The sequence below is a fragment of the Mobula birostris genome, chromosome 17 (assembly GCF_030028105.1).
Source record: "Mobula birostris isolate sMobBir1 chromosome 17, sMobBir1.hap1, whole genome shotgun sequence".
Lineage (NCBI taxonomy): Eukaryota > Metazoa > Chordata > Chondrichthyes > Myliobatiformes > Myliobatidae > Mobula > Mobula birostris.
The window spans coordinates 66532913-66560603 of NC_092386.1; the positions used below are offsets into that span (position 1 = coordinate 66532913).

The following is a 27691-nucleotide window of genomic DNA, read 5'->3' on the forward strand; positions in this document are numbered from 1 at the left end:
ACAGGTGTGGCTCCGTAATGGCATTTATATTCATCTTATGGCCACGAGTTCATTCTAAGACTTGAAAGAGCATAAGCTTGGCTGACACTTCAATGCAATTCTGAGTTCAATTCCTGACAGATGCCATCTTTTAGATGCAACTTTAGGCACTATTTGCCATTTCAGGCAAATGGAACAAATTTGTTGGCACTATGGAAAATATAACCTCATTCTCCCCAACGCATAAGTTGGCTGGTGGTGTAGTGGCATCAGTGCCAGACTTCGGGGCGAAGGCTCCCGAGTTCAGACTCAGCCGGCTCCCCAGGCACGCTTTCCATCCGTGCTGGGTTGGGTGTCGAGCTAGCAACTCGGCCTCGTAGAAAAGAAATTCCCTGCTACAGAAACATCAACAGCAAAAAGTTGATGGCCTATGTTCTCTCGTGAGTTTAAAAGGCAATTTCCTTTTCTCCATTCCTCCCCAATGCATCCTGGCTTATATTTAATATCTATTGTTACAAGAAGCAAAAGTGGAATTCAAGAGACTTTGAGATGGGCACATGAATATTCATGAAACAGAGTGCCATGGATCACATACATGCTGAAAGCATCAGTTTAATTCAATAGTATGCTCGGCACAGACATCACGGGCTGAGGTGCCTGTTTCTATACCATACCGTTCTGTGCTCTGAGCACTTCATTGCCGCAATATGACATTTTGTGTAAAATAGAACCCCCCCACTCCCCCCGATTCTCTGTAAAACACAAGAACTACATTTCAGAATGAAACTGTTCACCAGAATTCTGAGGAGCCAAAATCTGATGTTTAAGTTACAGTGTTAGTGCAAAATTCATATACTGTAGTGAAGGACACAATCATATTGTACAATGCAACCAAATTAAAAGTGAACAAATAACTCTGGATTATATTCTACAACCAAAAATTGCACCTGTAAATACAATGTGTATATTATTATTATTAGACAATATATTACAATTATTACATATATTACAATATTTTATATTTTGAATATGTACAGCTATAAATTTTTAAAGTAGAAAATACTCTTTTCTATGGGTGAATAAAGATCTATTATAATGGAGTACCAACCTTCATATCTGCACTTTCGAGTAGCTGTAGCCCATAGCCATGGTTTCCCAGAATGTCATTCTCCAAGATGGCACCTTCTCCCTTCGAGGTAACACCATGGCTGTTGTTGTCATAGATACCGTTACCCCGAAGTTCAACTTTGCATCCTGCTTCTACAAGAATGCCACCTATGCTGTTACAGGTGATGCTGTTGTTTGTGATGTGGGTGAACTGACTGCTCTGATATACTGCAATCCCATTGTCATGATTGGCATGGATTGCGTTGGCTATAATGTTGAGTGTCTCATTGCTTTTTATATAGATACCAGCAGCTGATGTGAAAATAATAAAAAAAGACAGTTAGCATATCAAATACTGTTTATGCTGAAAATACACAGATTTGCAGTTTTTCATATGAAATTACATTAGTGATAGGCACATAGACTGAAAAAGCAATAAATAACTGGCTATGCAATTTGTCTCAACTGCATGAACTACTATCTAATTAGCATGGGAGTGCTACTTCCACAAGAATTGTTCAAGCCCCCCTACTAAATTCATTAGGACAATGAGAGTGGGTGAAAAGTGTGGCACCATCCACTATTTATCTGCCTTTACTTAAATCACTTGATACCCTCAGGCAAAGAAATTTTTATCAATTTCAATTAACTCAACATCTAGTCTTTTGCAAGACCGCTCCAGACTTTTTCATGAAAAGTGGCATAAAAACCAAGCCTGAAGAAATTTTTGAATACTTTTGGAACAAATTAATAGTAGTTATTATGCAACAACTGTGAAGCAGGTCACTCAAGAACAATAGTCAAATAACTATCCATGTACATTACCACAATATTAAAAGTTATCTCCAAGTCCACTGAAGAATTTTCAGTGAAATCAGTGAGGAGAGCCCTGATAAAACCAGTCTGACGTTGCTCAAGTTTAGAGTAGAATTCCATTTCAGCCCCATGGTTTGCTTCCAGGATCAGGGTCTATGAAAAACTGCACAATCATCTGACTGCAAACCTTCCACATCTCTACCAGAGAAACACTTAGCAAAAATATTCCTTAGCCACCACCTCCTGGTAGCAGAAGAGGTCCTCCCTGAGCTAAGATGCTGATTTGTTTTATCTAAAGACACAATGGACAAAATCAATGCTGCACAAAAAAATTTTAGGGACACCAACGCTGGAGAATCATACAACTTGGAAATAGGACAGTTGGCTCACTGTATCTACGTGGAGCATCAAGGACTCATGTATTAGTCTCACTTTCCAGCACTCAGCCCATTGTTATGATGCTTCAAAGTCATTTCAACTGTATACTTCTTAAATGCTGTGATGGTTCATGCGTCCACCAACCCTTCGTGCTGTATGCTCCAGATCTCAACAGCTCAAGTGAAAATTTCTTCCTCAAATCCACTCTGAATTTTTTCTGCCAGATTTTAAACCTATGTCTTTCGGCATCAAGATCATAGACATCTCCACTCAGGGGGACATATTTTCACTGACAACCCCATCTATACTTCTGAACACAAGACCATAAGACAAAGGAGCTGAATTAGGCTATTCAGCTCATCGAGTTTTCAATGAGATCCCTCCCCCCACATTCTTCTAAATTCCAGTGAGCATAGGCCCAAGGCTGCCAAAAGCTCCTCATATGGACTCTCTACAATGACAACACATCTTTTCTGAGATATGGGGCCCAAAACTGTTGACAATACTCCAAGTACGGCCTGACTAGTGTCTTGTAAAGCCTCAGCATTATTGCGTTGCTTTTATATTCTATTTTCTTGAAATAAATGCCAACATTACATTTGCCTTCTTTACCACACTCAACCTATAAAGTCATCTTCTATGAGTCTTGCACAAGGACTCCTAAGTCCCTCTGCATTTCCAATATTTGAACCTTCTTCCCATTTAGAAAGCAGTCTGCACTATTGTTTTTACCAAAATGCATTAACATACATTTCCCAACACTGTATTCCATTTGCCATTATTTTGTCCATTCTTCCAATATGTTTAAGTCTTGCTACAATAGCATTGCTTCCTCAGCACTACCTACCCTTCCACCTATCTTCGTCTCATCTGCAAACTTTGTCACAAAGCCATCAATTCCATTATCCAAATCACTGACAAACAATGTGAAAATCAGCGGTTCCAATACTGAGCCCTGAAGAACACCACTAGTCACTGGCAACCGACTGGAAACAGCCTCTTTTATTCCCATTCATTGTCTCCTGACTGTCAGCCATTCCTCTATCCATGCCAGTATCTTTCCTGTAACGCCATCAGATTTTATCTTGTTAAGCAGCCTCATGTATGGCATCTTATCAAATTCTTTCTGAAAGTCCAAGTAAATGACATCCATTGCCTCTCCTTTGTCCACCCTGCTTCTTCCTTCCTCGAAGAACTCTAACAGATTTGTCAGACAAGATTTCCCTTTACAGGAACCATGCTGACTTTGAGTTATTTTTATCATTAGACTCCAAGTACCTCAAAACCTCATCCTTAATAACATACTCCAACACTTTCCTAGCCACTTAGGTTAGGCTAACTGGCCTATAATTTCCTTTTTCTTTTGCCTTCCTCTCTTCTTAAAAAGTGGAGTGACATTTGCAATCTTCTAGTCCTCTGGGACTATGCCAGAAGCAAGTGATTCTTGAAAGATCATAACCAATGCATTATCTCTTCAGCAACCTCTCTCAGAATTCTGGGGTGTAGTCCATTTGGTCCACCTTATCCACCATAAGACCTTTGAGTCTGCCTAGCACTCTTTCTTTTGTAATAGTAATGACAATCACTCCTGCTCCCTGACACTCACAGACCTCTGGCACACTGCTAGTGTCTTCCACAGTGAAGACTAATGCAAAGTACCCATTAAGTTCATCTGCCATTCATTTGTCCCCCATTACTACTAGCATTGTTTTCCACTACCCCTAACACTAGCATTGTTTTCCAGTAGTTCAATATCAACTCTCACCTCCCTTTTACTCTTTATATAACTGAAGAAACTTCTGGCATCCTGCTTTATACTATTGGCTAGTTTGCCCTCATATTTCATCTTTTCCCCTTTGTATGGCTTTTTGGTTGCCTTTTGTTGGATTTTAAAAGCTTCCCAATCATCCAACTTCCCACTCACTTTTACTACCTTATATGCCCTTTCCTTGACTTTTATACAGTCCTTAACTTCCATTGTCAGCCAATGGCCTACCCCTGCCATTTGAGAACAACTTCTTCTGTGAGATATAACTATCCTGCACCTTGTGAACTATTCCCAGAAACTTCAGCCATCTCTGCTCTGCCATCATCCCCGCCAGTATCCTCCTCCAATCCACCTGAGCAAACTCTTCTCACATGCCTCTGTAATTCCCTTTATTCCATTACGATACAGATACATGTGAGTTATGCTTCTCCCTCTGAAATTGCAGTATGAATTCAATCATATTATGATCACCACTTCCTAAGGGTTCCTTTACATTAAGCTCCCTAATAAGATCTGGGTTATTACACAACATGCAATCTAAGATGGCCTTTCCCCAAGTAGGCTCATCCACACGCTGCTCTAAAAAGCCATCTCGTAGGAATTCAACAAATTCCCTCTCTTGAGATCCAACACCAACCTGATTTTCCCAATCCCCTTGCATATTGAAGTCCCCCATTCCAACTGTGACAATACTCTTATTACATGCCTTTTCCAGCTCTCTTTGCAATCTCAATCCCACATCATGGCTATTATTCGGAGGCCTATATATGATTCCCATAATGTTTTTTTTTTTACCCTTGCAGTTTCTTAACTCCACTCACAAAGTTTCAACATTCTCTGACCCTACGTCACCTCTTTTTAAAGATGTAATTTCATCTCTTACCAACAGAGCCACACCGCCACTTATGTCTTCCTGCCTGTCCTTTCAATACAAAGTATATCCTTTGATGTTAAACTCCCAACTATGCCCTTCTTTCAGCCACAACTCAGTGATGCCCACAATGTCATACCAAACAATCTCTAATTGCACCATGAGTTTGTTCACATCTCAGACAAATCCCAACCCCACCCCCACAAACCTACCTTCTCCTATCTCTTTTCAGGCAACAACCTAATGAATCTCCTTTGAACCCTCACCAGTCCAATCACCTGCATGATAACTTTTAGTACTTCATGCAGAAGAAAAATAGATCTCTTAGTACCATGCTCATTTGCAAATCCTCTTCAATTAGATAAGTCTGCCTCTTAACTGCTCCTACTGCTCTTCTTACTTGCTTAACTTAAGTTCCATTTGATTACTTTCACCTAGGACTAAACCCATTCATATCCAATTGAGGAGATCAAAAATCCTTAACGCAACATACCCTTGTCAGCAAATTTGCTATGAATATTGTAGTGTCTCCTTAGCCATTTTATCTACTGTACTGCAACTTTCAAGGATTTTTAAACTCAGGCACTAATATCCCATGGTTTCTTGATGCTTCATAGAGTCCTATGATTCATTGTGCATATCCTAGCCATAGATGTCCAGACAAAATGCATCACCTCACATTTTTCAAGATTGAATTACATTTAACTTTGCACCCATCTTACTAACTCTCCAATATTATTCTGCAGTCAAAGACTAACCGCCTCACCATGAACATTATCAATACATGCGTTGTCTGCAAAGTAGTAAAGATTTGTCAAGGTAGACTGGTCCCAAAGGTCAGAGGCTTTGGGAAATTTACCTATCACCACAATAGGTCAACAGCAGATGCAATCTCAATGGCTCTCCACACGGCTTTAGACCACCTGGACAACATAAACACCTATGTCAGGATGCTGTTCATTGACTATAGCTCAGCATTTAATACCATCATTCCCACAATCCTGATTGAGAAATTGCAGAACCTGGGCCTCTGTACCTCCCTCTGCAATTGGATCCTCAACTTTCTAACCAGAAGACCACAGTCTGTGCAGATTGGTGATAACATCTCCTCCTTGCTGATGATCAACACTGGCGCACCTCAGAGGTGTGTACATAGCCTACTGCTCTACTCTCTATAAACACAAGATTGTGTGGCCAGGCATAGCTCAAATACCATCTATAAATTTGCTGACAATACAACCATTGTTGGTAGAATCTCAGGTGGTGACGAGAGGTGAGATATGCCAACTAGTGGAGTGCTGCCGCAGCACCAGTAAGATGAGAGAGCTGATTGTGGACTTCAGGAAGGGTAAGACGAAGGAACACATACCAATCCTCATAGAGGGATCAGAAGTGGAGAGAGCGAGTAGCTTTAAGTTCCTGGGTGTTAAGATCTCTGAGGATCTAACTTGGTCCCAACATATCGATGTAGATATAAAGAAAGCAAGACAGTGGCCATACTTCATTAGGAGTTTGAAGAGATTTGGCATGTCAACAAATACACTCAAAAACTTTTATAGATGTACCGTGGAAGGCATTCTGACAGGCTGTATCACTGTCTGGTATGGAGGGGCTACTGCACAGGACTGAAATAAGTTGCAGAGGGTTGTAAATCTAGTCAGCTCCATCTTAGGTACTAGCCTACTAAGTACCCAGGACATCTTCAGGGAGCAGTGTCTCAGAAAGGTGGCGTCCATTATTAAGGGCGTCCAGCATCCAGGGCATGCCCTTTTCTCACTGTTACCATCAGATAGGAGGTACAGAAGCCTGAAAGCACACATTCAGCGATTCAGGAACAGCTCCTTCCCATCTGCCATCTGATTCCTAAATGGACATTGAACCCCTGGACACTCTTTTTTTAAAATATACAGTATTTCTGATTTTTGCACGTTTTTTAATCTAGTCAATATACGTCTACTGCAATTGATTTACTTATTTAATTATTATTTTTTAACATTTTATTTATTATTTTTTCTCTTCTATATTATGTATTGCATTGAACTGCTGCTGCTAAGTTCACGTCACATGCCAGTGATAGTAAACCTGATTCTGATTCAAACATTGGCATGGTAGGAGGAGGCAGGTAGTGGAGCATAGTTTTTCTGATTGGATGTCTGTAACCAGTGGTGTACCAGAGGGGTCAGTCATAGGACACTTGCTGTTTGCTTTATACATTAACAGTCTGGATACGAACATATAAGGTATGATTAGTAAGTTCTGAGATGACATGAAAATTGGTGGTGTTGTAGATCGCGGTAGTATTTAGGCTATGATTTTGATCAGCTAGGTAGTTGATTGGAGTAATAACTGATGGAATTTAATCCTGATAGGTGTTCAGTGATATATTTTGGAAGGTCAAATGAGATGAGGACATGCACAGTAAATGGGAGACCCCCTAGGCCAGGGAATGTTGACCTCAGAAAGTGGCAGCACTGATAGATAGAAAGAATGTGATTGCAGTGCAGAGAATGTAGGAGACTCACCAAAATGTTACCTGGATCAGAGCATTTCAGTTATAAAGAGAAAATGAATAGGCTGAGTTTGTTTTCCCAGAACAGAGGAGGCTGAAGAGTGACCTGACATTATGAGGGGGATAGATAGTTAAGATAGTATGAGTCTTGGTTGAGGTGTCTGGAAGAAAATGGGAGGCACAATGTGAGAGGTAGCAAATTTAAAGTGGATCTGAGAGGGTTGTTTTTCACATAGTGAATGGTTGGAGACTAGAATGTGCTGCCTGAAGAGGACTTGTGCAGGCAGACATTCACAATGCTTAAGCAGAATTTGCACAAGCACTTGAATCACAAGACATAAGAGATTAAATCCAAATGGGTAAGTACAATGGCCAGTATAAACATGATGGGTCAAATAGCACAAATCACCACATTTTTAGACAACCCTCTCAGAAACCTTCTACTTTGTCAACTTAGGCTGCCATTAAAATTCACCACCATCCACTGTTCTATTAAGACGTGTAAACTATGATCCTCACCAACAAACTGGCACAGACCCAACACCAGTGCAAACTGCAATCAAGAAAAAACTATGTCATTGCATCTGTGTGGTAACACTGCATTTTGCATTCAGCAAGAATAGAGGTGGTCTACAAAGGGAGAGAGAACTGTTCAACCCTTGCTGCCTTCTCATCAGAACCAAGATCACTCCAGTCTAATACTACAACTCAGCCTGCAGGTGACAGAGAGTACATGTACACTCGAACGCTGAGCTCCAAACCACACTTATCTTCCGCACAGCTGCAAGAGGATAGATCTTACATTAAACACCCGGAAGGCAAAGGTTCCCCAGATGCCTATTGCCAATGTCATTCTGACAACCAAGATCCACAAAAAGCCAACTCTCACAGGCACTGACAAAATTTGCCACTGCACACCATTTATCTGTCTTAGGGAAAAAGTGTTCAAAAATCAAGACCTCAAACATGACCCAAACTTGCAGTTTAGAATGTAGTAGTGATCACTGCTCCCACAACTGCTTCAGGCCATGGATAACTTACAGTTGACATCTCGAAGCGATGGTGGTATCAACTCTACTGCAGCACAATAGAAGTAATGAGTGGATCTGCAGGGAGCAGTTTGCAACAAGCTGTTACGCTCTGGCACGATAAGATGCACTCTTGATCTTATAAGCTATCCCATAATGATCTTGCACCTTATTATCTACCTATACTGTACTTTCTCTGTTGTAGCTGTTACACTTCATTCTGTATTGTTATTGTACCACCTCAATGCACCGTATAAAGAATTGATCTGTAGGAACAGTATGCAAGACAAGCTTTTCACTTTACCTCAGTATGTGACAAGAATAAACCAATTCCAAAATCCTTCGAATACAGCGGCAAGACAGATTAACCCACACTGGTGCCTCCTTCTGAATTTAATTCTCAACATCAAGGCTGAGATCACGCTCAACCCGCTCATACCCTAGACAAGGGTAACCGGATGCCTGAACAATAAATCCACTAGCAATGGTCCTGTGCCACCACTAATGTGGAATTTAAAACCTAATCCTTTAAATCTCACACTTACAGCTTTCTGATGCTGACTTAAACATACTTCCAATAGTCTGCAAAACACTTAAATATTTAAGGAAGGAAACTGATTAAAGAACTTTGAATGCTGTTGACTCATACAGGGTCAATTGAAATTAATGGAAATAAAACCTGCGGAAAGTGAAATAGATGACTGAAGGAATAATGTGTCTTACAGATCAGGATTATCTTCCACCAGACTGAAGGACGTGAGCAGATCTTAATTCAGAATTCATTACAGAAAGGGATAAAAACCCTGGGTTACATCAGGGTTCCCAAGAATCGTCATAACCTGAACTGTTTATAAGTTGAAAATAAACAAAAACAGTATTGGGGAGAGAATCACAGGAAAGCACGCAGATGTGAAAAGAGCAACCACCAAGCGGCCTCACCAACTGACTAGGTCTGCTCAGCTCTCTCAGCTTTGCTTGGTTCAGTCCCCAGTTTATGGGACTCGAGGAGAAGGCACACGGAAATGCCCTGCAACCACCAGAAGATGCCTGCAACACCCAGCAACTCCAGCACATTGGCCTCCCAAAGCCCAATCGTGTGTATTCGTCGGCTGCTCGTAACCTGATAAGGACCTGCACTGTGTTTTACACAAACTAATATCACTATTTTTGCAGCAAAGTCATCTTTAGATGCACAATAAGCAATATGTGACAAATAATATCGAAGGCATCTCCACATTTGAAAAAAAATGCTGCACAGAGTTAAGCAGAAGTTCAATGGATGGGCAGGTGTACACAGAATTATATACCTAGGGTTGATAAACATGAACAGAGAATTTGGACAATATTATTGCCCACGTTCATGCTGCACCCAAGCTTTCCCCTCCTCATTTCAAATATCCTTCTATTCCATCTCCCTTACACACTTCTCCAGTTTTTAAAGCCATCTATGCAATTTGGTTCAACTTCACCTTCTAGGGTTTTCCAGGTTCTAACACTGTTTCTGTAACAAAATCATTTACAGCACAGGACGTAGGAGAAAATTAGGCCATTTGGACCATCAAGTATTCCATCATGGCTGACTTATAAACCCTTCAAACCCATTCTCCCTGTAACCCCTGACTCCCTGGTTAATCAAGAACCTATCAAGTTCTGCCTTAAATATACCCAATGACTTGGCCTGCACAGCGTCTGTGGCAATGAGTTGTATAGATTCACCAGCGTCAAGCTAAATAAACTTCTCTCCCCATCTCTATTTTAAATGGATGTCCTCTGTTCTGAACCTGAGCCTGATGAAACTCCCCTGCTGTAGGAAACATCTTCTCCACATTCACTCTGTCTATGCTTCACAGTATTCAATATGCTTCAGTAAGAACCCCTCTCATTCTTCTAAACTCCAGAGAGTACTGGCCCAGAGCCAAACGCTTCTCATATGTTAACCCTTTCATTCCCAGGATCATTCTCATGAACTTCCTCGAAACCCTCTCCAATGCCAGCACGTCTTTTAGATAAGGGGTCCAAAAACTGTTCATGATACTCTATGAGGCCTGACCAATGCCTTATAAAGCCTCAGCATTACATCCTTACTTTTGTATTCTAGCCCCCTTGAAATGTATGCAAACATTGCATAGGCCTCCCTTATCATCGACTCAACTTGCAAGTTAACCTTTAGAAAATCCTGCACGAGGACTCCCAAATCACTTTGACCTCTGATTGTTTAACTTCGCCCTATTTAGAAAATAATCTATGCCTTTATTCCTTCCGCTGAAGTGCTTGGCCATACACTTCTCCACAATATCTTCCATGCCAACTTCTTTACCAATCTCCTAATCTGTCCAAGTCCTTCTGCAGACACCTTACTGACCCCTGCGGCACACCACTAGTCACCGGCAGCCAATCAGGAAAGAATCCCTTTATTCCCACTCTTTGCCTCCTGCCAGTCAGTCAATCTTCTATCCATGCTAGTATCTTTCCTGTAATATCATGGGCTTGTATCTTGTTAAGCAGCTTCGTGTGTGGCACCTTGTCACAGACCTACTGAAAATCCAAATAAACACCATCCACTAACTCTGATTTGTCCATCCTGTCCGCTATTTCCTCAAAGAATTCCAATGGATTTATCAGGCAAGATTTCCCCTAAAGGAAACCATGCTGGCTTTGGCCTATTTTGTCATGTGCCTCCAAGCAATGTTCCCTCTAATTTGTAATGACCAGTGTGCCGAAAAATCTTGTGCTGTGCAATTTCTTGCCCAGTGACAACATGTGCACACTGAATTTTTAAGCCGAAGTAAACCTGAAGCTATTCTGAAGATAATAAGCCATTCTGCTTTAAGTGAACTAGAAATTACTTTGTGCTTCACACCCTTTGCTTCTTTGGAATTCGACATAGTGAATCAATATTTTCTTCAAAACCGTACAAATAAGCCAATTCTGAAATTTGCAAACAAATCACAAACTCCAAGTTGTCAACACCATCCGCACCAGAAACTGGAAAAGGAAACGTGATTGTGTAATATACTGTACTTAAAATATTAAGTACAGTTCAAGAACTTGGTGGTTGAGGGGTAATAGCTTTTCCTGAACCTGGTGGTGGGGTCCCTGATAAAATTGTGAAATATACTTAAAATGCCAATGAGGTAGAGGGTGACAACCTTTTGTGTGTTAGTAGCAAAAGATGTGGGGGCACACACACCTTAGAGGGAACATTGTTTCAAGACCTTGGCCTCAATACCCCCTTATGCAATTGGATCCTCAATTTTCTCACTTGCAGACCCCCATCAGATCGGATTGGCAACAATACCTTCTCCACAATCTCCATCACCACAAGGCTGTGTGCTTAGTCCCTGCTTTACTTGCTTTACATTTATGACTGTGAGGCTACGCACAGCTCCAATGCCACATTTAAATTTACTGATGACATCACTGTCATGGGCTGAATCAAAGGTGGTGTTGAATCAGCATATAGGAGGGAGATTGAGAATCTGGCTAAGTGGTGCCACAGCAACCTCTCACTCAATGTCAGAAAGACCAAGTAGCTGATAAGTGGCTTCAGGAGAAGGAAACCAGAGGTCCATGGGCCAGTCCTCATTGGAGGACCGGAGGTGGAGAGGGCCAGCAGCTTTAAATTCCTTGGTGTTATCATTTCAGAGGATCTGTCCTGGGCCCAGCATGTAAGTGCAGTTACAGAGAAAGCACAGCAGTGCCTCTATTACTTAGTAGTTTGTGAATATTTGGCATGACATCTACAACTCTGACAAACTTCTATAGATGTAGTGGAGAGCACGTTGACTGGCTGCATCACAGCTTGGTATGGAAACCAATGCCCTTGAATAGAAAATCCTACAAAAGGTAGTGGATATGGCTCAGTCCATTACAGGTAAAGCCCTCCCCACCATTGAGCAGAATTACACGGAGCGATACTGCAGTAAAGCAGCATCCATCATCAGGGACCCCCAGCACCAGGTTCAGGAACAGTTATTACCCCTCAGCCACCAAGCTCTTGAACCAAAAAGGGTAACTTCACTTGCCCATCAATGAAATGTTCCCACAATCTATGGACTCACTGTCAAGGTCTCTTCATCTCATGTTCTCAATAACTCAGGGTTGTGTACGGTGACATACATGTACATAATAAATTTACTTAGAACTTAGACTCAAACGTCTTTCCAACCACTAAAGTCAGGCTAACTGGCCGAGAATTTTTTTTTCTTCTACATCCCTCCCTTCTTAAAGAGTGGAGTAACACTGCAAATTTTCCAGTCTTCTGAAACTATTCCAGAATCGAGAGATTCTTGAAAGATCTACCTTCAGACTTTTCAACTTCCCGAACACCCTCTTAGTAATAGCAACTACACTTACTTCTGCCCTGACACTCTTACATTTCTGTCATTCTACTAGTATCTTAAGTCCTTCCACCATTTGTCTCACATCAGTAGCTCTCCAGCATCATTTTCCACTCTCGACTCTTTCACTCTTTATATATTTGAGAAAACTTTTTGTATCCTCTTTTATACTATTGTCTAACTTACCTTAATATTCCATCTTTTCTCTCTTTTTTTTTTTGGTTGCCTTCTGTTGGTTTTTAAAAGCTCCCCAATCCTCTACCTTGTCAGGAATGTTTGCCTCAAGCTCCTTTTAGAATACTTCATCATCTTTGGAATGCATCTTTCCTGCACATCCAAATTGCTCCCAGAAACTCTAGCCACTGCTGTGCTGCCATCATCCCTGCTAGTGTCCCCAATCAACTTTGCCCACCTCCTCTCTCATACCTCTGTAATTCCCTCTACTCCACTATAATACTGATACATCTGATTTTAGCTTCTCCCATACAACCAGCAGGGTACATTCTAATACATTATGAACACAGCCTCCTAAGGGTTCCTTGTTATATAATCAAAACTGGTTCATTACACCTCACCCAATCCAGAATTGCTATTCCCCTAGTGGGCTCAACCACAAGCTGCTCTATAAAACCATCTCATAGGCATTCTACAAATTCCTTCTCTTGGGATCCAGCAATAGCTTGATTTTCCCAGTCTATCTGCATAGTGGAACCCCCATGACTATTGCAACATTGCCCTTTTTGCATGCTTTTTCATTCCCCCGCCGAAATTTGTAGCTCATATTCCAGCTACTGTTTGGAGGTCTGTAAATAACTCCCCATCAGGGTTTTCTTACCCTTACAGTTCCTTAACTCTACCCACAAGGGTTCTACATCTGATCCTATGTCACCCCTTTCTGAGGATTTAATTTCATTTTTTACCAACAGAGACACCCCACCCTCTCTGCCTATCCTTTCGATACTTTGTTTATCCTTGGATATTAATCTTCCAACTACTTTCTTCTTTCAGCCAAGACTCAGTGATGCCCACATGATATCTGCCAATCTCTAACTGCGCTACAAGATCATTTACCTTATTCCAAATATAGCGTGCTTTCAAATATAACACCTTCAGTCCTGTATTGATCACCCTTTTCCATTTTGTCTCCCCCCATTACATTTTATCTCATCCCACTGAGTGCAATTTTGCCCATCATCTTCCTGTTCTTCCTCACCGTCTCAGTACACACCCTGTCTAGTTGTATACCAAGTGCCCCATCCTTAGCTCTTTCCAATTCTTCCCAACATCCCTAGCAAACCTGCCCACAAGGATATTGGTCCACCTTGTTTCAGCTGTAACCCGTCCATTTTGTTAAGATCATACCTTCCCCAGAAGAGATCTCAATAATCCAGAAATCTGAAACCCTGACCCCTGCACCAATTCTTCAGTCACATGTTCATCTGCAATATTTTCTGTTAATATGATGTTTATTCCAAATTATCAGTATAGTGCTCGACCAGCCTTGGTAATTTAATGAATACTTATATGCTATTAATCTTTCAAACTTTGTTTACCCATTCTGGATATTTTACATGCAAGTCTAGCTTCATATATTCCTAATTACTTACGAATGTACGACTTAATTGCTGCATTGAGTAATTACAGTATTTTTCTGGTTAGTTCTCAGTTTTACTCTTACACAACTGTATGTGTGCATGCTGCCCAAAAAGCACCTGGGGTTTGGACAGTACATCCTGACTCCTGTGGAGTTGGGCTTACTTTTGAATTGCGTACTTCCCACTTCACACACAGGGAGAGCAATGCAGTAAAATGGTGAGAGCACAACTGGCCAAACAGTGTATGAACAGTCATCGGCCGTGAGTAAGAAGCATTATAGATGCGAGCCACTGAAAACACACACCACGGAAAGACAGAGCTCACCAGAGCATCTGACAACAGTTCTCACTGCAGTTCATTGTGATCGTGCAGGTCATCAGTTGGTGCCATAGCAACACGAGCCAGATCGAAAGCAGAAGCTGTGCGACCATGGGCTACGTTTGCAGAGAGGGAGATTCGTAAGGCCGGTGATGTTGTGGGGATGGAACTGGACTCTCTGACGGTGGTGTCTGAAAAGAGGATGCTGTCCAAGTTGCATGCCATCTTGGACAATGTCTCCCATCCACTACATAATGTACTGGTTGGGCACAGGAGTACATTCAGCCAGAGACTCATTCCACCGAGATGCAACACAGAGCGTCATAGGCAGTCATTCCTGCCTGTGGCCATCAAACTTTACAACTCCTCCCTTGGAGGGTCAGACACCCTGAGCCAATAGGCTGGTACTGGACTTATTTCCTGGCATAATTTAAATATTACTATTTAACTATTTATGGTTTTATTACTACTTAATTATTTATGGTGTACCTGTAACGAAAACCAATTTCCCCCGGGATCAATAAAGTATGACTATGACTATGACTATTAAAACAGCCAAAGCCTGGCTAGAGGCTCATTTGGAAGCCCTTCACCTTCTAAGAGGCTTCAGCTGCTATTGCCCAGGCAGAGATTTTGGAGGCAGCAGCAGAGCAAGAGGGTGAGAAGCTTTACAGCAGACAAAGCCACCCATACAGGGCGAACATATGTGTCAGAGCAATTATATCAAGGACCAAGCTAATCACGTTAGCCAGCAGTCTGAGTCTGCTTGCTACACAACACTCCATTCAGTTTACCTCTCACACTTCACCTAACCCTTTGGAAAAAGGCAGCAATCAGCACACTACAGCCAACAGTCAGCCCCCAGTAAGTTGCTTACAGAAAAGCTCAGAAATATTTAATTGTTCACATACGTTATGCAACTCTTACTTACCTGTCCAGCACCACACAAGGAATTCCCCAATGGTTAAAACTGAGGAGACAACAGCAAGATTTGACAGTAATGATCCACATTTACAGCCAAGGTTTAACATGCCTGAAAAAGGTAGTTTATCAGAAGGTTGTACAGAGTCTTCAGTCATGATGAACACGGCAAAGTATCTGGCTCACAAAGAACTCACGAACACTGGCCTATCACACTTCGATGACTGCCCAGAAAGTTTACAGAGCACGGAAGTCAAAAATTCATTTACAGGACGTGGACGTCACCAGCTAAACCAGCATTTATTGCCCATTCCCAGTTGCCTTCAGAACAATCAAAGACCAGGATCTTACTGCTGGTGAAGAATTGGGCTTGCTGTCAAAGCAAGTCAAGTCCCAAGACTACATAAGGTGCTTTAGAGCAGTTCATATAAGTGACCCAGATGCAACTTTAAGAATGACCTGGGACAGACTCAGTGAATGTCATAATGCGCTGGAGCTAACAGCACACTTCTCAAAAAGCTGGATGGCTTTCCAAAGATTTCAAATAAGGATAACTTAAAGTTAAGAGAACTTAGGGATCTGTAAAAATTGAGCAGCTTTCAGCAAAGGAAGATGGTTATCTGCCTGACTTAGCTCATTCAGACACTGCCAACAGCATTATTCCTATTGTTGAAAAGCTGCCACATTCCTTTCAAGAGAAATGGATTTCTCAAGGTTCAAAGCATAAAGAGGAGAATGAAATCACATACTTCTCTCCCCTGCCCCTTTTCTTTCTTCACTGATTTCGTCTGCCATCAAGCTAAAATAACAAATAAACCCAGTCTTGCTCTGTGCAGCCACAGCTTATCTTCGAGCAAGAAGACTCCTCTGAAGCAAACATCTGGATTCTAGTTTCAGTACATAAGACCAGTGTCTCCACACCCTCAGCTCAGAACGAATCTTGAAGAGGATGCAGCAAATCATTGCCCCTTTCATAATAAGCCTCACCCATTGTGAAAGTGCCATGGCTTTAGGTTAAAGGTCATTGAGGAACAAAAGGCTTACCTGAAAGAGCAAGGGATTTGCTTCAGATGCTGTTCTTCATCATCATCTCTCACAAGTAACTGCACGGTCACATTAAAGTGTGAAGAATGCCATGACAACATTCATATTACAGCCCTACATCCAAGGTTTCAGATCACACTTCAAAGCATGGCGGGGAGGTAGAGGAAGAAACTTTGCTCTCTGTAAACTCTTTATGCACAGATGATGGTAACAGCAGTGTAGTCACTAAACCCTATTCCAAGATATGCTTCGTTAAAGCACATCCTAAATACCATTGTGAGAATGGTTTCAAGAAGTATGCTATGTTCAATGACTATAGCAACATATCCTTAGCCCGATCAGAGTTATTTGATGACCCAAGGCAATTCAACACCCCACATCTTTAAGACCTCTGCTGGTATAATGGAGAGATCAGGTAGAACAGCAACGTGCTATCAGGCTGAAGCGTGGAATGGTGACACTAATTGAGCATAATGACATTCAGACAATCGCGAAGAAACAGCGACTCCTGAGGCTGCCCTCTATCACACCCACCTCAAGTGCCTTGCTGAACAGATCCCACCACTTAATAATAAAGCCCAAATCCTACTTCTGTTGGGAGATATCTTCACAGCATACAAGGTCCTGGCAATGAACACCTCACACAGAAGCTGCACTTAGGGTGGGTCCTTGTTGGTGATGTTCAGGGAAATTCTACAGGTCTACTATTCACAGCTCTAAAACAAACATCCTGGAAAATGGGAGGACTTCACTGTTTAGCCCTTGCACAAACCATGTTAACTGCAAAGAAAAGGTAAACTCCAGTTCACAGCCTCAACACGGTCTCTTGCAAAGCATCAGGATCAACCAGAATAACCTGCCTCCTGACAGAGATGTGGGGAAGGCATTGGACTTGGGCAGAGAAAAGAAATAGATAAATGCAGTTTCTCTAACCAACACACAATTGCTAGGTAAAACTGCAGGGTATGGTGGAAAATCCTGAAATCTTGAAAGACTAGGAACTGATCCTAGAAGGAAAAGACATCTGGGCAGCCACCAAGATGCAAAAGGCATGTAGAAAAACTGTGTGATCAGACAGCAGTGAATGGAGAGAGTGTCAACGCAGTGTCTTGTGTTCCCAACAACTTACCAACTGTATGAAATGCAGTGAAGGACTAAGGTGCAGAGCTCTATCAACACCAAGGTTACACTTGGGATGCTAATTCACCACACTCCCTACATATGGGCAGTGCATGGGAGCGCATGATTGGAGTGTTCAGGAAAATCTTGGATTCTATGCTGACGTGTAGAGGATCTTCCAGCTTGAATGATGACATTCTGTGCACTTGCGTGGCAGAAGTAATGGCAATTATCAACTTAAGGCCAATAGCTCCAGATGCAAGTTCACTTCTGATTTTTATTCCTGCTATGCTTCTCACATAGAAACACTGTGCAGCACACCCAACTGGAAACTTTACAGAAATGAACCTCTATAAACAGCAGTGGTGTCAAAAGCAGAATTTAGCTCATCAGTTCTGGAGGCAATGGAAACAAGAATATCTGCAGACACTGCAAGTTCGCCAGATATGGTGAGAGTTATGCTCTAACAGATGTTGTGCCTCTGAAAGACAGCAGAGTAGCCCAAAATGACTGACCCATGGCATTAGTAACACGTACCTTTCCAAGTAAATATGGGAGAGTTTGCAAAGTAGAGCTGATGGTGACAAAGCAAGAAATTCTTCAGGCCTGTGTCTGAGATTATTGTCGTTCTCAAAAAGTAGGACTGAACTTTGAAACTGTTCCATTAACTTGTTTGTGACATCTTTATAGATGGCAGGTAGGGAGCATTTGAAGTATAGCCCTGCCGACTTTAATTTTGAGTGTGCAGCTGCCCTTAAATTTGAAGGTCAGTTGGACCAAGTGAGAAGAGCAGCCATTTTGTTTTGACTGAAGCACCTTTACACAATCCTGCATTGTCTTTGCTTTACTTCCACCTTCAGAAATCATTGTCTGTAAGTGTTGGTTCAGTTCATAAAGGAGAACATGATCTGAGCAACACTTAGATTAGATTACTTTGTATTAATATTACCAAAAAGTTTATTTGTAATTATCAGCATAGTGTTCAAGCATCCTTGGTAACTTAATACTTACATGTATTATTGCATACTTTAAAACTTTGTTTACTCATTTTGTGTATAATTTTTGGATATTTTATATGCAAGTCCAACTTCATATATTTTTGATTTCTTATGACTGTGCGACTTAATTGTCATAAGTTTGCTGCATTAAGTACTTACAGTATTTTTCAGGTTCGTTTGCAGTTTTACTCTTAATTGTGTGTGTGTGTGTGTGTGTGTGTGTGTGTGTGTGTCTGTGTGTGTGTGTGTGTGTGTGTGTGTGTGTGTGTGTGCGCGCGTGCGTGTGTGTGTGTGTGTGTGTGTGTGCGCACGCGCGCGCTGCCCAAATAAAGCACCCGGAACATGGTCACAGTAACCTGACTCCTGTGTTCAGTTGAGTGGAGTTTGGCTAACTGCTGAATTGTGTACTTCCTACTTCACACACAAAGACAGCAATACAACCCTATTCTGAGGCTGTGCCCTCTGATCCTAGACTCCCCACAACAGGAAACAACCTCTCCACATCCATTCCATCTTGGCCTTCCAATATTCGATAGGTTAATAAGATTCCCCCCTCCCCCATTCTTCTAAACTCCAGCGAGTACAGGCCCAGAGCCATCAAACACTCTTCAAACAATAATGTTTTCATTCCCGGAATCATTCTCATGAACCTCCTCTGGACCCTCTCCAATGCCAGCACACCTTTCCTTAGATAAAGGGCTCAAAACTGCTCACAATACTCTGTGCAGAATGACCAAGCAAAATACTTGCTGATTTCAGATAGTTATTTAATTCCCATCATGTGCTCAATCAGCCAAAATTGATTAGTTTTTAAAAATTAAGCCATCCTATCCTAGCTTTGTGACTGATTGGCATACCTGTTGATATACAGTATTATTTCAAAATGAATTGGTCAATCTGGTAGATTCTTGGACCTTGTGGGAAACCATAGGCAAGTAAATCTGACATTGGTGGTGCCTAAGTTACACAAGGACGTGATCTATCAACATTTGGAGAAAGGGTCTGATTTGGGACAGTCAACACAGCTTTGCATATGAAAGTCATGTCTGACAGAACTCTTGGAGTTTTCACGTAGGTAACCAAGAGGATACACAAGGATAGGATAGGGCAGTGGCTACTGGCTATACGGACCTTAGCAAGGTCTTCAACAAGGTCCCTCATGGCAGGCTGGTCTGACTGTTAGATCACATGGGATCCGGGGGGGGTGGGGCTGGGCAGTGGAGTGGGGAGATAGCAGATTAACTTCTTAAATGGCTCGGTGATAGGAGGAAGAGTGTGATGGTCGAACATTGTTTCTCATAACAGATGGTTAGGTCTAGTCACAGGGGTCAGTGCTGGGACCTCTGTTGTTTGTAATTGAGACAAACGATCTGGATGTGAATGTACAAGACAGTTAGCAAGTTTGAAGATGTTTCTAAAATAAGTGATGTTGTAGACTGTGTAGAAGGTTCTAAGAACATAAGACATGAAAAATTACAGGGGGATCTTGGTTAGCTAGGTAGATGGGTAGAGGAATGGTAAGTGATTTCATTCCAGATAGGTGAGGTATTGTAATTTGAGAGTTCAAACAGGGTAGGACTTATTGAGCGAATGGTAATGGTAGGGCCCTGGGAAGTGTTATGGAATTGAAGGACACAGGAGCGCCAGTGTGTTGTTCCCTGAAAGTGGCATGGCAATTAGATCGGGTGGTGAGAGCCCACATCAGTCAGAGCACTGAGCACAGCAGTTGGGCATTATGATGCAGTTATATAAGGCTTTGGTGAGGCTGTATGGAGTGGTTTGTACAGCTTTGGTCACCCTGCTATAGGAAAGATTAAACTAGAAAGAGTGCAGAAAACAAAAGCACCTTGCATGGACCTGGGGGTCTGATTAACAGGAAGAGGTTGCATACACCAGGACTTTACTCACTAGAAACTAAGAGATTAAGGAGTGACCTAATAGAAGTGTATAACAACATGAGAAGCATAGACAGGGTGAAAGCACACAGTTTTTGTTTTACCATGGAGGGGGTGCTTTAAAATAAAAGGGCATAGGTTTAAGATCAGATAAGAGACATATAACAGGCAGCTTCTTTGTGCAAAGGTGGTGTTTATTTTGTAATGAGCTGCCAGTAATAGTGTTTGAGGCGGGTAAACTCCATCAAGGTAGCTGAATGATAGGAGAGCTTCAAAGGCCTATGAGCCAAAAGCAGGCAGATGGGATTAGCTCAGTAGGCAGCACAGTTGGCGTGGATGAGTTGGGTTGTGGGGCCTTTCCACGCTCTATGACGCTCTCCGAAGAGTTACTTTCACAGATCGCTGTAACTTTGATCATCCACTTACCACCATTGTGATTGATGTTGTTAAATTCAATTAGTGCTACAGTGATTGGCTTGTGCGAGGTGTGTCGCTCCTCATCACTGTCAAAGTCATTTTCCCAATTGACAATCTCCCATTCATCACTGAAATTCTCATTGCCTCCTTGGTCATTGAGGTAGTCGTTTGTGTCATCCTTACGACAGAAGACAGCCACTCCATAGATGTTGTTGCTGCTGATCTGGTTATTAGCAATGTGTGGGAGACTAGAGGACATAACCCACACACCGCAGCCCTTATTACCTGCACAGACATACCAGAATGAAATAAAACTCTTATCAGGTAAAGAAAATCCAAAAATACATTGTCCAAAATGCACTGAACTTTTGAATTTTATGCTCTCCTTTTTGTCTCTGAAGTCTGCTCCTGCTAAAGCCCTGCTTTTCCAGTATTTCATCTGGCAGCTGATATAATTGCAGACAGATCCTATTCACGGACACAAAAGATTCTGCAGATGCTGTAAATCCAGAACAACACACACAAAATGCTGGAGGAGCTCAGCAGGTCAGGCAGCATGTAGGGAAACAAAAAAACAGTTAATGCTTTGGGATGCGACCCTTCACCCCATTCCCATACACTCTCATGGCTGTTCTCTATTGCTATTCCACTGCATCAGTTGCTCTGCTACTAACAGCGGGCAAACACTAAAGGAGTCTGGTCTCTGTATTGGGGTAGGGAATGGTGGGATTTAAATTCTATCCATCAAGTTCAACAACTTTACAGGACAGTGGAAATCTGACAACGATAGGACATTACTGACACACAGATTTTGATGACTGAATCAGAGAGGATTTATCAATATGAAGCACCAAAATTATGACTATAATGGACAGATAAAAATTACCACCTGAAGCTTCAGAATAAAACGGATTTAACACAAGTTATTGTCAAGGGTTGAAAAGATTATCCAGAATCTAAATCAAATGCAGATGCAGGGCCTCATTATTTTGTAAACCTGAACGCAAAACAAATCAACAGATCATAACGTGCCAATACTCTCTGATCAAACAGAAACTCAATGTACAAATTCAGATATATTCAGATTCAATTCAGCATGATTATAAGTTCTCAGCATACTAGCCCCGATATTCACTGAGGTTAATTTCCAACTGAGATTACCTTGGTGTGAAGGATACTGGTAACAGAACTGACTCATTTAGAAACCAAGCTTTGCATTTGCAATGCAGTTATAGATTTGAGCTGTTCATGGTGGGTCTAATTGCATTAATTTGCTGCAATTAAACGAGCAGTGTAATAGCTGAAGTTGATGTGATATGATCACAAGATTCTGATTTAATATTCCCATTGGATTAGTTTATCAGTCATTAGTTTGTCAAAAAGGAGCGGGGGGGAAATACAGGCCAGTTTTGAGTCAGGTCTTGATGTTACCAGGTAAGGTACAGGACAAAATTAAAGGACTTTGTTCTATCTTATGGAAATAGCTAAAATATTCCCAGAATAACAAAATTTTACAGTACAGAGTGGGTTCATAGTTCCTGTGCCAATTCTTCAAGAGAGCAATACAGCTGCTTCCACCCCCCTATTCTATTCCCATAGCCATATAGTTCTTCTTACTTAATGAATCTGTGACTAATACTTTTGTTCCTTCCCCCCGCTGAGCAAATGTATGTCTTTATCATTTTCCTATTCACATGACTTACTTTGAGACTATTCTCCAATCTCTTGTCTACAATTCTGAGGAGATTTACAAGGTCTCCTCCCAAGATGCCTCCTTTCCAGAAAAAAATTTTCCATTATTTTGCTTTAACTTATATAGTACTGGGGATTAGCCTTGTAGGTTTCCTTTGCACTGAATTCAACTACTGTCAGTCTTAACTGGAACGCTATGCAATCATATCATTAACTCTTGGCTTGTACCCTTAAAGAGTTTGCAAGGTAATTTAACTTCAGGTCTTGACCCAGAACATCAACTGTTTACTCTTTTCCATAGATGCTAAGTTCCTTCAGCATTTAACATCCTATTGGCTTCACTGATCCAACATTTGCTTTGGAATGTTGAATGATTGTATTGTGGTGTATTAAATTTTGTAAAAATATTAGATTGAAGTCTGAAAAGTTCCAAGTGACACTTTAGCTCTTTGTGAGCTTGCAGCATGTAAGGTATCTGCACAAGTTAAGCACTGTAAATTTGTTAAATGTTTGTTAACAGTGGTTGTATTCTTCCATTATGGGTTTGTTAAATGTTTGCTGATAACCTCCAGATTCTTTCTCAGCCTCAGACATGACATGAAAACAAAAGACCAAAGAATGTATCTGCCTCTGTGTGTCTCTCAATGCTTATGGATTGAAGCCCTCTTTATTGAGGCACCTTTCACTCGGTTCTTGAGACTTCAACTAGACCAAGGATCATGATCGATAGGTGCCTAGGACAGATCCAGGGTGATTTCACAAGTCAGAATTTGCAGTTCCGCTGACAACGGTGACCATCAAATGGCGACTGAGAATCGCGAGCCCTGAAATCTTTGTGGAAATCTTCGTAACTTACTACGTAGCAGTTAGTGTGGTTCATTTACGCTTTCTCTTTTATGATAATAAATTTGGCTGAAGTTACTTTGTTGTGCTTGTATGCTTATTACCACATCTCCTGGACACTCAAATTAGTTTGAGTCTTTTGGGCCTGAACAACCCAGCCCATTACAATGAGGCATTTCAAGATCTCACAAAGACTTCCAACATATTCAAAGCAACACGGGGTCCTCCAGATTACAGTAACATCTAGAAATGAAATCAAGACTAGATAAATGTCTGAGCAACACACACAAGATGCTGGAGGAACTCCAGTAATTTTTGTGGTACTTTGGATTTCCAGCAACTGCAGATTTTCTCATGTTCAAGATAAATGACTGTTTCAACAGCAGTCGAGGTATCTGAATTGAAGACAGCTGAATGGGAGGAAACAATTAGCCTGAGAGCAACAGGGTAACATAGCCAGGAATGGGATAGATCAGAGAGACAGACTCAATGGATCAAAGTGCTTTCCGTCTATAATATTTGGAAATACAGAAAGTTCATGTGAAAAGAACTGATGCAGAGGCAACTTTAACCAAATGGACAGCTGCTGAATGTAAATTATGCCTAATTCTGCTTTGCATACAGTAAACCCATCTGCATAAATCCATTTATAATTGTGTATTATTATGCCATTTATACAGTCATAGAACACAGAAACAAGCCCTTCCGCCCACGCGTCCATGCCAAGTCATTAATCTGTCCAGTCCCATCGACCTGCGCCGAGACCATATCCCTGCATACCTCTCCCATTTACGTACCGCTTCAAATTTCTCTTAAATGCTGAAATCCAACTTGCATCCAACCATTTGCACTGACAGCTTGATACACACTCTCGCCACTCTGAGTGAAGATCCCCCTCATGCTCCCCTTAAATATTTCACCTTTTACCCTTAACCCATGACCTCTAGTTGTAGTCTCACTCAAACTCAGTAGAAAAAGTCAGCTTTTACCTCTATCAAATCTTCCCTCAATCTTCTACATTCCAGGGAATAAAGTCATAGCTTATTCAACCTCTCCCTATAACTCTGGTCCTCGAGTCCTGGCAACATCCTTGAACATTTTCTCTGCACTCCTTATTTACATCTTTCTTGTAGGTAGGTGACCAAAACTGCACACAATACACCAAATTAGGCCTCACCAACATCTTATACAATTTCAACATAACATCCCATTTCCTGTACTCAATACATTGAATTACAAATGCCAATGTGCCGAAAGCTTTCTTTACAACCTTACCTAACTGTGACTCTACTTTCAAGGAATTATTGATCTGTGTTCCCAGATCCCACTGTCCTGCCGCACTCCTTAGTGTCCTACCACTCACCGTTCAAGTCCTACTCCAGTTTGTCCTCCCAAGGTGCAATACCTCACTCTTGTCTGCATTAAATTCCAACTGTCATTTTGCAGCCTATTTTTCCAGCTGGTCCAGATCCCGCTGCAGGCTTTGGCAGTCTTCCTCACTGTCCACTACAACCCTAATCTTGGTGTCATTCCCAAATTTGCTGATCCAGTTTACCACATTGTCATATGTATCAGTGATCTGGATGATAAACAACAAAGGACCCAGCACGGATCCCTGCAGCACTCCACTAGTCACAGGCCTCCAGTCAGAGAGGCAATCATCCACAACCACTCTCTGGCTTCTCTCGCAAAGCCAATGTCTAATCCAATTTACTACCTCACCTTCAAAGTCAAGTGAATGAACCTTCTTGACCAACCTCCCATGTGGGACCTTGTCAAATGCTTTGCTGAAGTCCATGTAGACAACATCCACGGTCAACTTCATTAACTTTCCTGGTAACTTCCTTGAAAAGCTCTATAGGATTGGTTAGACACAACCTACCATGCACAAAGCCATGCTGACTATCCCTAATCAGTCTATCCAAATACTTATATATCGGGTCCCTTAGAATACCTTCCAATAACTTTCCCACTACTGATGTTAGGCTCACCAGCCTATAATTTCCTGTCTTATTCTTACAGCCTTTCTTAAACAATGCAACAACATTAGCTACCCTCCAATTCTCTGGCACTTCACCTGCTGCTAAGGATGTTTTAAATATCTCTGCTAGGGCCCTTACAATTTCAGCACTTGCCTCTCACAGGATCCGAGGGAACACTTTGTCAGACCCTGGAGATTTATCCACCCTAATCTGCCTCAAGAAAGTAAATGCCTCTCATCTAAAATCTGTATAGAGTCCATGAACTCGCTGCTGCTTTGCCTCACTTCTACAGACTGTGTGTCCATCTTCCAAGTAAATACAGGTGCAAAAAAGTCCATACTATACCGTAGCTAGACATCCCAAGACACAAAGATGAAAAATCATAACACATTTAACATTATTAAACATATCTGTTGCTTTACCACAAAAGTGGTATTTGGCTGGTGGTCAAAGCTTGGTTAGAGACGTAGATTTCAAGAAGCCACTTAAAGGAAGAAGATAGAGAGGTGTAAAGACAGAACATAATGGCTTTGGGTCTTAAATATATCATTAGAAAGGATATCTTAATTCAATAAACTTAAGCAACTTGCAATCAAACCAGTGTAAACCTAGTTGAAGGTTTGACTGCACAGGCCACTAAAATTTAATGAGCTGAAATACAACACTCCACACTCCTTACCATATATGTTGTTCCCTTCGATCAATCCTTTCCCTCGTTCACCCACAACAACGCCATCAGAATAACCATAGCAGATGAGATTGTTTCTCAGAATAGGATCTCCTCCTCGTCGTATATCTGCACCTCCCCAGTGATTTTCACGTATAATATTTTCTAAAATAGAAGTGAAACACATATAATTACAATAGCTACAAGACTGGATGAAATAATAAACCACTCCGTAGGAAAACCTATCCATTCATCAATTGAAAATCATCTTCTGTCATTTGATAATGGAAGAAGCAATGTTTAACTGTTGACATCCATCTGTAACAACAAGGGTTGAGACTCAACATAAATTGGTATTGTATCACCATACAGAACTATATATTACATCAAATTAGGAATGGTTTAGTAATCAAGGTGCATAGCACAGCACTGTGTCATTTATACATCCAAGCTCATCTCGGTAACTTTTTATGAAATCTCTTACGTTCTTCAAAGTCTTTGCTCCTTTCCCGAAGGTTGTGACCACTGCATGGACACAAGGCCACAGCAATTCTCCCTTTCCAAAATCAACAGTTTGTAAAATTGCAAACAGAAAGGTAAACCCCTATAACTGTGAACTGTTCCAAATCTCTTTGCAGCTCAGATCCTACCCACCCCACCTGCAGTCTCCTAGTTTCATGTGCTCCATCACCAGTAATTACCTTCACCCTGGACCTTGCAAGTTTTTCCCATCAGATATTGACCCAGCTTCCCTTTGAACATTACAGCTGCATGCACCACCACTGCTATCTTGCAGTGCATTCCAATCACACTCTGAGTAAAGATGTTTTCCCTCACTTTTGCCTTTTTTTATACCCCTTAGTTTTTGATCCCTCTGCCAATGGATTTTCAGAAGGTCTATGACAAGGTGCCATACATGAAGCCGTTAAACAAGATAAAAGTCCTTGGTATTACAGGAAGGATACTAGCTTGGATTGAAGACTGGCTGACTGACAGACAGACAGAAGGCAAAGAGTGGGACTAAAAGAGGTATTTTCTGGTTGGCTGCAGTGACTAATAATGTTCTGCAGGGGTTGATGTTGGGGCTGTTTCTTTTTACGTTATATATCAATGATTCAGATGATGGAATTGATGGCTTTTTGGCCAAGTTTGTGGATGATACGAACATAGTGGAGGGGCAGGTAGTGTTCAGAAAGGACAGAGGAATAGACAAAGAAGTGGCACATGGAATATCTTATAGTGAAGTACATAGTTATGCACTTTAGTAGAAGGAATACAAGCGTAGACTATTTTCTAAAAGGGGAGAAAATTCAAAAACCAGAGGTTTAAAGGGACCTGGGAGTCCTTGTGCAGGAATCCCTAGAGGTTAACTTGCAGATTGAGTCAATGGTAAAAGGAAGGCA

At 41.5% G+C, this 27691-nt stretch overlaps 1 protein-coding gene across 2 annotated transcripts in view; it reads right to left on the reverse strand.

The window, feature by feature from the left end:
• fbxo10 (F-box protein 10) overlaps positions 1 to 27691 on the reverse strand; it is a 130195-nt gene that overhangs the window by 21365 nt on the left and 81139 nt on the right. The window contains exons 7-9 of one of the 2 annotated variants that reach the window (XM_072281858.1): positions 26301 to 26453; positions 21114 to 21389; positions 1088 to 1398 (exon numbers count right to left, since the gene is read on the reverse strand). In XM_072281858.1, coding sequence (XP_072137959.1) covers positions 1088 to 1398; positions 21114 to 21389; positions 26301 to 26453 — 740 coding nt within the window. The remainder of the gene's footprint in view (positions 1 to 1087; positions 1399 to 21113; positions 21390 to 26300; positions 26454 to 27691) is intronic. The other variant, XM_072281859.1, reaches the window with a different exon arrangement.